Genomic DNA, 11,061 nt, shown 5'->3' with positions numbered 1-11,061 from the left:
AAATTAAGTGTAGTTTATTTTAGAATACATTGCCTAAGCAAATAATTATTTATGGACAACCTTAAATGAATCCTCATTTCACTAAGATCACAATAGAAACAATTTAGATTTTAGTGTAAATAGAACTCCCTAATAAGAAAGATAAAGCAAATAACTCATTTTTATGAGCAAGCTTTTATTTCTAAAGAGCGAGTTTTTAGGACCAAATTGTCAAACAGTGGTAAGACCTCAGATCTTCTGTCACACTTGAGTGAGTGATGATGGATTTCAAAGGTTGTAGTTCTATAACCAAAACTATAATCACGGATAGGGATTAAATGGTGGAATTCCATAGAAGCACTAGATTCAGGTTTATTTCCATGGGACTTCAAGTCTACTTGTATCAGACGTCCTTCAGTTTTTCATAAACTTGTAAGTACTGTTTCACTATTTGATCTTTTAAAGATTGTTGTAAACTAAGAAGTCTTCATTTCTGCTAATAAAAACGGCGTAAAATTAAAATCATGGAATAGAATGGTGGAGCTGTTGTTGAGATACTCTGTCTTATTAATTGAAGTGACATTTTGAGATCCAGTACTTCTCACTGAATTTCTCTGTGAGGAGAGTTTGCGATGATGATCCAGAAACAGAAAAGCTGCTATCCAAAAAATGCTATCACATCAAATCAATTTTCAATTTCTTCCAAGTTGCAGGAGGATGCCTAGACCTTGCTTTTATTCTCTTCTTTGACCAAAGTATTACAAAAAGAAGAAAATCATTACCACTTTCATGTCAGAAAAATGGCATGGAGATGGACCTAGGCTGTTTTCGATGTTCCCTCTCTTGCCCTGTATAAGCGTTACTTGACCGTTTCTGATACATTCCGGTATTTCCAATTTTTGTTTTGGTTTATTTCTAAGTGTGCATTACAATTTTAACATATAAGTTTTAATCAGGAGAAATGTCTCATAGAAATTATTATTACTCATCTCATTATATACTGAAGGGAAAAATCAATTAGCTGTATATACATTCTTATACAACTCTAAGATAGTTGAAATAGGAATTTTCTTATTTAGTTGCACCATGAGGAAATTTGTGATGATGTTATCTGTCAAGGACAGATGTTTCCAAAGGATTTCTTCTAGCCTTAATTGTCCACCTCACAGGACAAACCTTTGCCATTCCACATCTATTTTCACTTTTTGCTCCTGATTCCTGACACAATAAAGATGTACATATTTCTCAAACTCTCGGTTTAGCAGAGTTCTTTTATCAGTTATGTTTTTCTGCAGGAGAAAACCCTCTAAAATTACATTAGATATATATATCTCACATGTCTTTGGATTTCATTTGTGTGTGTGTGTGTGTGTGTGTGTGTCTGTGTGTGTTTTCTGTTTTTTGAGATGGAGTGTCACTCTCTCGCCCAGGCTGGAGTGCAGTGGCACGATCTTGGCTGACTGCAACCTCTGCCTCCTGGGTTCAAGCGATTCTCCTGCCTCAGCCTCCCAACTAGCTGGGACTACAGGCACATGCCACCAAGCCCGCCTAATTTTTGTATTTTTAGTAGGGACGGGGGTTTCACCATGTTGGCCAGAATGGTCTCAATCTCTTGACTTCGTGATCTGCCCACCTTACCCTCTCCCGCGCCTGGCCTGGATTTCATTTTTCTTAGCTGGGTTTGATGGATGGCTCTGGCGATTTGAGACGGGTCAAATTCGGCATCTTGGAGATAGAGTTTGGCCAATTTAGTGTGATCAGCTGACGGCAACCTGACTTCATTAGTTTCTCATTCTTCTTCTGGGAACAGTGTGCTTTCTAGGTGTTCTCATGGTAAATGGAAAGAGGAAGAATCCCCATTACGGAAGCCATCTCAAATCTCCATGCAAAGTGCAGTAATTTTCTGTTTATGAAAGTAAGTTAAATGGTTGAACTCCAAGTTCAGGCGCAAGGTAGTCAGTCTTCCTGCAATGGGAGTATGCTGCGAGGTTATCTATCAAAGAGCCCGGTACTCAGGAATTCTTATAAAATTGCTAAATATTTTATATAATAATAAATATTTAAACATTAGACTTCAGAGAAACTTTACCAAAGTCCTAAGAATTAGATATATGTTTGATAAATAAATATGATTAATGGGCTGAAAACTGCGAGTGTGAGAATAGGACTAATTTCATCTGGATAACCTCTTGGAAACTCATTTTTTATTTTGGAAATTACAAGAAAATAATTTGTTCCATTCATAAGCGGTATGCCCATGCGTGCATATGTGTGTGTATTTATGAGCTTGTGACTAATGAAGCTATACAAAAGTATTAGCAGCAACCAGATCTTATGGAGTACTGGCCTACCTGTGGTTCTCAAGAAAATCTTAGATGCTTTTGCTAAAAGCAGTTTGGATTCTGTGTATTTAAACCTGGCATTTCAAACGTCATTATAGGTTATGATCTTAAGTTAAGAATAAGCTCCCTTTAAGAATTTAGACATTTACTACATGAAGTATGTATTGAGTTATAAAACTTCCCTAACAAATGAAGTCGTTAAAGACAAATGATGGATAGCTTACACAAGGAAAAATTGCAAACACTGAAAGAGAATATGCTCCTATTTGTGTACTAGTAAATGACGATTCAGGTTTCCTGTCAATTTCAGTATGAATAATTCCAGCCTACAAAAAGAACAGACAATGATTGAATGAGTTAATTTGAGTTGTTTGAAAATAAGAATGTTTTCCATAAAGAGATCATTGAACTCATCAATTAACATGCCATGGTGATTTCTGGCTTGACAGTGGTCACATTTAAAAGTAAAAAGAATGAGCAAGCACATTCACAAATTAGGTGCATATAGAATTTAAGGTCAGGATATTCGAGCAATCATAACCAGTGATATTTCATTGAGAGGTGAAGCCAGCTGGACTTCCTGGGTCCAGTGGGGATTTGGAGAAGTATTCTGTAGCCAGCATGGGGATTGTAAAATGCACCAATCAGTGCTCTGTGGCTAGCCAGAGGATTGTAAAATGCACCAATCAGTGCTCCCTAAAATGCTCCAATCAGTGCTCTGTAAAATGCACCAATCAACAGGATCCAAAAAGTAGCCAATCACAGGGACGACTGAAAAAGGGCACTCTGATAGGACAAAAACTGAACATGGGAAGGGACAAATAAGAGAATAAAAGCTGGCCATTCCAGCCCGCAGCAACAGCCCACTCAATGCTGTGGAAGTATTGTCCTGTTGTTCTTCACAATAAACCGTGCTACCGCTCAGTCTTTGGGTTCATGCTATTTTTAAGAGCTGAAACCTGGCTACCGCTCAGTCGTTGGGTCTGTGCCATCTTTAAGAACTGTAACACTCACTGCAAAGGTCCGTGGCTTCATTCTGGAAGTCAGTGAGACCACGAACTCCCCTGCAGGAACCAACTCCAGACACAACATCAGCATTTAAAAATTTTCTTTTTGTTTGTTCAGACATGATAACTTTTCTACCCATCATTTTTTCCACTCTAGTAGTGGTTACATTTGTTATTGGAAATTTTGCTAATGGCTTCATAGCATTGGTAAATTCCACTGAGTGGGTCAAGAGACAAAAGATCTCCTTTGCTGACCAAATTCTCACTGCTCTGGCGGTTTCCAGAGTTGGTTTGCTCTGGGTATTATTATTAAATTGGTATGCAACTGTGTTGAATCCAGCGTTTTATAGTGTAGAAGTAAGAACTACCACTTATAATGTCTGGGCAGTAACCAACCATTTCAGCAACTGGCTTGCTACTAGTCTCAGCATATTTTATTTGCTCAAGATTGCCAATTTCTCCAACCTTATTTTTCTTCACTTAAAGAGGAGAGTTAAGAATGTCATTCTGGTGATGCTGTTGGGGCCTTTGCTGATTTTGGCTTGTCATCTTTTTATGGTAAACATGAATGAGATTGTACGGACAAAAGAATATGAAGAAAACATGACTTGGAAGTACATATTGAGGAATGCGATTTACCATCCAGGTATGACTGTAACCACGCTAGAGAACTTAGTACCTTTCACTCTGACCCTGATATCCTTTCTGCTGTTAATCTGTTCTCTGTGTAAACATTTGAAGAAGATGCAGCTCCATGGCAAAGGATCTCAAGATCCCAGCACCAAGGTCCACATAAAAGCTTTGCAAATTGTGATCTCCTTCCTCTTGTTATGTGTCATTTCCTTTGTGTCTGTAATTATATCAATTTGGAGTTTTGAGAGTCTGGGAAACAAACCTGTCTTGATGTTCTGCCAAGCTATTAGATTCAGCTATCCTTCAGCCCACCCATTCATCGTGATTTGGGGAAACAAGAAGCTAAAGCAGACTTTTCTTTCAGTTTTGTGGAACGTGAGGTACTGGGTGAAAGGACAGAAGCCTTCATCTCTGTAGATTCACGAGCGGGGCATTGTGTGTCTTCTAGCAGAAAACAAACTGGTGGTGTATGAAACATTTTCTATTTCTTACTGTGTTTTCTGTAATGTATGTGTATGAGTAATTTCCAAATGTATACCTAGAAAAGTCTTTTACCTAAAATTAGTCAAAAGAAGTATACGTGTGTGTGTGTGTGTAATTTATATGAAAAACTTAAAAACACTGACAATAACATACGCTTTTTTGTTTTTTCACATGAACTGCCAAATTATACAAAATATGACAAAAATTACTCAGAATTCCGAAGCCATGCTTTTCATTCATGTATTTTATATTTAATTAGTAGAATTTACAATGTCTATTTATAATTATTAAGAACTAACAGCTTATCTCGGGAAAAATATTGCTGTTTTCTATTGTTATTTGATCCACACAAATACACAACAGTGTGCTTAGAATTTGTTGTTAGAACATCTCACATTTTGGATGGTAAGGTCATTCAATTCTAAATCAATAATGAGAATGCATCTTTGAGGTTTTATTCCATTATGAATTCCTGTTTTATTTAGTAAAAAGCAATCAGGATTATTGATAGAAAACAATGCCCACAAAAAACTTTGAGTGGCAAGCATATGTAGAGTAAATTTCGTCTATGTCTACTGTAAACAGTACTGAGGAATATTAGATTTAATAACAAGTATGTGAATAGCTTAGAAAAAAATCTCTTTGATAATAAAGGGATGAAAATTCATGATCATGATCTTGATTGCTATTATCATTTTCCATATGCAGTTAGAAACGTCATTTCTTCCAGCTTTTGAATTAAAGAAAAACTGTTTTTGAATTAAGATCTGATGCAAATTGTTTTAGTATTTTTTCTAAAGCACCTCTAAGCCCTTGATTTGCTAAATATGTCCTTATCTTCCATTTATAAAATTCCTTCTAAACTTCAGATAAGAGAACTCAAATCTCTTCTCTAAAAAAAAAAAAAAACTATCAGTGTAAAAGTAGTATAGCAATGATGGAAAATAATTCAGTGAAACTTTTTGTAAATGCTAAAATTGTATCTATGAAATTATGTATTAATTATGGAGTGTGCCTTAACGTTATAATTTTGTTGTCAGTAATGAAAGTATTTTGACATATTCACTAATAAAAAGTTCTACTATAAGAAAGAAATGTACAGTCTTGTTCACAGCTAAATTGTATATGAAGGTATTAGTTCTTTGTAATATGAAATTTTAACGATGTTATTTAAACCTCAAGATAAATCATCCCCACAGCTGATTTATGTATTTTTTAAATCATATATCTTCCTCAGTACGATGTAAGAACTGTAAAAAAGCAGATCATGTCTGCCTTGCTTTCTGTTGACTCGCAGGTTCTAGAACCCAGTACTAAGTGTAGATGGTCAAAAATGATGTTTTAATGAACAAATAAATGGGTGGATAAAACGGATAAGTTGATGTGATAAACCAATTAAAAAAGGAAAAGTAAACTCATCGCAAAATCTGCCTGGACCAGAGCCTGTATCTTCTGTAGAGCCCTCTTTTATTCCGGGTTCCACTCGAGACCAGTAGCCTTTTGAAACTTCGTTAATGAGTCAGAGCAATATTTTCAAATGTGGACTATGTTGGCTCCAAAATCCCAATAGGCCCCCAAAACATTGTGTCTCTTTTGTAGTGATAGGAAATATATAGAGCAAAACATCGTTTACTGTAATAAAGATTGTTTCGACGTGTGGACTGGGGACACTGAACGCTTTAAAACATCACCTATGTTGTAGGTCCCTGAATCTCCTCAGGTTTATTTATTTTGTCCTGGTATTTTCCTTCCATTCAACATTAGGGTATTTTACTATATTTAAGACACTTGCCACTTCCTGATTATTGTACCAACGAATATATTATTATTATTAATTATTATAATTATTGCTATTATTTTGAACAGGTTCTCACTGTGTCCCTGAGACTGGAGTGCAGTGGCAGGATCACAGCTCATTACAGCCTCAACCTTCTGGGCTCAAGTGATTCCCCCACCTCCGCATTGCTAGCAGCTGAGACTGCAGGGGAACAATCTCACACCAGGCTAATTTTTTATTTTCTGTTGGGGTAGGATTTTACCATGTTACCCAGGCTGATTTCCAACTCCTAGGTTGAAGTGATGTGTCTGATTTGGCCTCCAAAAGTGCTGGGATGACAGTCATGTGCCACAGGGCCCGGTCTGTAATATTATTAATATATTAAATTAGCACGATGTTTTAAAAAATGTAAATTAAACTGAGAACAGAAGTGACACAGTCCTGACATAAAACAGTGAAGCAGTGCTATTATTCTTACAATACAAAGCAAATTGTTTTGATTTTCCCTCTTAATGGGTGTAGATTAAGAAATATTGACCAAATCACAAGCCACATTAAAAGTACCAGAAGCTCTGCTCTGCTCAGTGAAGATAGCAAATCCTGGAAAGAATTTGTGAGTGTTGATTTAAGTTTATGGTAGTCTGCATTCATTCTATAATTCATCTGGTTTTGGTAGAGGCCAGATAGGTTAAGTGAATAGAGATCTAAAGAGACTACTGTCCCCTGTAACTTGCAAGTGTTTTGTCATGGCAGTGACCCATTCCATTCCTTAGGGAATGCAGTTATTATATTTTATACATTGCGTTGCCAGTAGAGGAGAATTTGAGAGGCTTCCCCTTGGTCCTGCTATAATAATGACCTTTACTCTACAGGTTTCAATTACACATTCAGGAAGAAGTAATAACTGCAAACTGATTAGATCCACCTCGGGATGGACATGAGCCGAAGCTCTAAGTAGCATCTGACCTTCAAGCACTCCCACTGCAGGCTGGATGTGAGGACTCATGCCTGTAGTCCTAGTACTTTGGGAGAGCAAGGTGGGAGGATCCCTTGAGAGCAGTAATTCCCTGTGCAGCATATGGAGACTCCATCCATACAAAAAATTAAAAAATTAGCTGGCATGGTTGTGCATGCCTAGGGTTCCAAACACTTGGGAAGTTGAGGCAGGAGGATTGCTTGAGCCCAGGCATTCGAGGCTGTAGTGGGCTAGGATCCTGCCACTGTACTCCAACTTGGGTAACAGAGGGAGACTCTGTTTCAGAGGAAGAAGAAAAAAAAGTGTAAGTTCTCGCTGGTATCTTAAATATCAAGTAAAATGGGATCAAATCAATAATTAAGAATCTTTGGTTCCTGCCTATAGCAAACAGGTAAAATTGAAAGTAGTTATGTAAAGAATAGATTAACTCCTAACAAAATTAACCAAAGACAATTTTATTTTCATCTCCTTTCTTTGTTGTTTTTTTTGAGACAGGGTGTTGTTCTGTCTCCCTGCTGGAGTGCAGTGGCACCATCTTGACCAATTACAACCTCCATCTCCTGGGTTCAAATGATTCTCCTGCCACAGTCAACTGAGTAGCTGGGATGATAGGTGTGCGTGATCACACCTGGCTAATTTTTGTATTTTTAGTGGGGACAGGGTTTCACCGTGTTGGCCATGCCGGTTTCAAACTCCTGACCTCAGGTGATCCACCTGCCTTGGCCTCCTCGAATGCTGGAATTACAGGCCTGGGCCACCATGCCCAATCTATCATCTGCTTTTTATAGGTAATTATACTGAGGCAGGCAGTAGTTGTAAAATGCAGTCTCACATCATAGCTATACGCTAACCAGCAGAGTATCTGGTTTCCTGTCTTCTGACTAGAAGATTCCCTCTTAGAAACCATTATACTGTAAAAACTGAAAAGAAATAAAATCCAAGATTGGAGACTGATTTGGTAAATATGTGCATAATTATAAACGAATGTTTACTCTCAAAAATAATGTCTTATTGTGGTAATTACATAATTGATAATATATAGGCAAATGGCAAAAAAAATAGACTGGAGGCAGAGGTGACGGGGTAAATTTACTTAAAGTATTTTTTGAACTGTTCTATATCTATGAGGAGATTTTGAACAATGACCCTGTAATTCTATCTAAAGGTATATATACAAAGGAATTGTATCAAATGATATAAGAGAGAATGCTCTAGTAGAATTATTCATAACTGTTCATAAAAAAGCTGGCCAAATATATATTAAGGATTGATCAATCATTACAGTAAATCCAAAGAACAGAACAACATACAGAAGTGAAAAAAAAATCATATGTACATGCGACTCTGTGACTAAATTTCAGAAACACAATGTTGAGACCAAGAAACCACAACCAAGAAGAACATGAAGGATTCTACCTACACACAGTTCAAAGCAGGCCAGACCAAGCTATGCAGTTTAGGGTTGCATACCTAATTGGTAAAGTATAAGGAAAATCAAGGAAATGATCATCATAAATTATGGATATTGCTTATCTCCAGAGATGTGAACAAGGGGTTATGGGTCTGGAAAGTGGCATGGAGGTGGACCTAGGCTGTTTTCGGTGTTCCTTGTCTCACCCGGCATCATGGTTACTTGAGTGCTTATGATACATTGCGGTATTTCCCATTTTTGTTTTGGCTCATTTCTAAGTGTGTGTTATAATTTTAACATAAAAATTTTAAATTAGGAGAAATATCTCATAAAAATTTATTATTACTCATTATATACTGCAGGAAAAATAAACTATTTGTATACATTCTTAGACAACTCTAAGAGAGTAGAAGTAAGAACTTTCTTATTTAGTTGCAACATGAGGAAATTTGAGATGATGTTATCTGTCACCTCCACATTTTTTCAAAGGATTTCTTCTAGCCTTAATTATCCACCTCATAGGAATAAACCTTTGCCATTCCCCATCGATTTTTTCCTTTTGGCTCCTGAATTGCTGACACAACAAGGTTGTACATATTTTACACACTCTTAGTTTAGCAGAGTTCTTTTATCAGTTATGTTTTTCTGCAAGAGAAACCCTCCAAAACTACATCATATATTTATATATTACATCTTTAGATTTCATTTTTCTAAGCCGGGTTTGGTGGATGTCTCTGGGGATTTGTGGTGGGCCAAATTCTGCATCTTGGAGGTCGTTAGAGTTTGACCAATTTAATCTGGATCAGGTGGGGACAATCTGCCTTCATTAGTTTCTCATTCTCCTTCTGGGAACAGTGTAGTAGCTAGGAGATATTCTCATCCTAAATAGAAAGAGGAAGAACCCCAGTATGGAAGCCATCTCAAATCTCTATGCAAAGTGTATTAATTTTCTGTTCATCAAAGCAAGCTAAATTATTGAACTTCAAGTTCAGGGGAAAAGTAGTCAGTCATCCTGTGATGGGAGGTTACTGCAAGATTATATGTCAAAGGGCCTGGTACCCACGAATACTTATAAAATTGTTGAATATTTTAATTAAGTAATAAATATTTAAACTTTAGGACTTGAAATAAACTTTACTAAAGACCTAATAATTAGAGATGTGTTTGATAAATAACTATTGTTCATGGGCTGAAAACCCTGAGTGGGAAAATAGGACTAATTTCAGCTGGACAACCCCCTGGAAACTCATTTTATAGTTTGGAAATTACAAGAAAATAATTCATACCATTCATAAGTGGTGTGCACATGTGTGTGTTTGTGCATTTATTTATGAGCTTGTGAATAATGAAGTCACACAAAAGTATTAGCAGCAACCAGATCTTATGGAGTACCAGCCTGCCTGTGGTTCTCAAGTAAATCTTAGATACTTTTGATAAAAGAAGGTTGAATTCTGTGTATTTAAATCTGGCGTTTAAAAAAGACTGTATAGGTCATGATCTTAGTTATGACGAAGCTCCCTTTAAGAATTTAGATATTTACTATGTGATCTCTGTATTGGGTTATAAAACTGCCCTAACAACCAAAGTCGCTAAAGACAGATAATGGAGAGGTTACACAAGGAAAAATTGCAAACACTGAAAGTGAATATGTCCTTGTTTGCATACTAGCAAATGAGAATTCAGGTTTCATGTCAACTTCAGTATGAATAATTCCAGCCTATAACAAGAACAGACATGAGTGAATGAGTTAATTTGAGTTGTTTTGAAAATAAAAATGTTTTCCCTAAAGAGAGCATTGAACTCATCCATTAGCATGCTATGGTGATTTCTGGCTTTACACTGGTCATGACAATTAAAAGTAAAAAGAATGGCACAGCAGATACACAAATCAGGTGCATATAGAATTTAAGGTCAGGATATTCAAGCAATCACAACCTGTGATGTTACACCAGCATTTAAAAAATTTCTTTCTGTCTGTTCAGACATGATAACTTTTCTGTCTATCACTTTTTCCATTCTAATAATGGTGATATTTTTTATTGGAAATTTTGCTAATGGCTTCATAGCATTGGTAAATTCCATTGAGTGGGTCAAGAGACAAAAGATCTCGTTTGCTGACCAAATTCTCACTGCTCTGGCTGTCTCCAGAGTTGGTTTTCTCTGGGTATTATTACTACATTGGTATGCAACTGAGTTTAATCTAGCTTTTTATAGTGTGGAAGTAAGAAGTACTGCTTATAACGTCTGGGTAGTGACCAACCATTTCAGCAGCTGGCTTGCTACTAGCCTCAGCATATTTTATTTGCTCAAGATTGCCACTTTCTCCAACCTGATTTTTCTTCACTTAAAGAGGAGAGTTAAGAATGTCATTCTGGTGATGCTGTTGGGGTCTTTGCTGTTTTTGGCTTGTCATCTTTTTGTCATAAACATGAATCAGATTGTACAGACAAAAG

General features: G+C 36.6%; 2 protein-coding genes across 2 annotated transcripts; both read left to right on the top strand.

Moving 5' to 3' along the window:
- Positions 1 to 3,313: 3,313 nt before the first annotated feature.
- Positions 3,314 to 4,378, top strand: LOC112616875 (taste receptor type 2 member 31). The gene has a single exon (XM_025373661.1). It carries the CDS (start codon positions 3,449 to 3,451, stop codon positions 4,376 to 4,378), a length of 930 nt encoding a protein of 309 aa, XP_025229446.1. The 5' UTR covers positions 3,314 to 3,448.
- Positions 4,379 to 10,592: 6,214 nt separating this feature from the next.
- On the top strand, positions 10,593 to 11,054 carry LOC112616876 (taste receptor type 2 member 46-like; the record flags this gene model as incomplete). Its single annotated transcript, XM_025373662.1, has 1 exon — positions 10,593 to 11,054. A coding segment is annotated over exon 1 (462 nt), but the record flags the coding sequence as incomplete, so codon positions are not given.
- Positions 11,055 to 11,061: the final 7 nt, after the last annotated feature.

Source organism: Theropithecus gelada, unplaced genomic scaffold (genome assembly GCF_003255815.1).
Source record: "Theropithecus gelada isolate Dixy unplaced genomic scaffold, Tgel_1.0 HiC_scaffold_119, whole genome shotgun sequence".
Taxonomy (NCBI): Eukaryota; Metazoa; Chordata; class Mammalia; order Primates; family Cercopithecidae; genus Theropithecus; species Theropithecus gelada.
The sequence above is the reverse complement of the archived record's forward strand: the minus strand, read 5'-3'. Positions and strand labels throughout refer to the sequence as shown.

What these genes read in the sequence shown, in the direction of transcription:
- LOC112616875 (XM_025373661.1), top strand. Translation starts at nt 3,449, where the DNA reads ATGATAACTTTTCTACCCATCATTTTTTCCACTCTAGTAGTGGTTACA.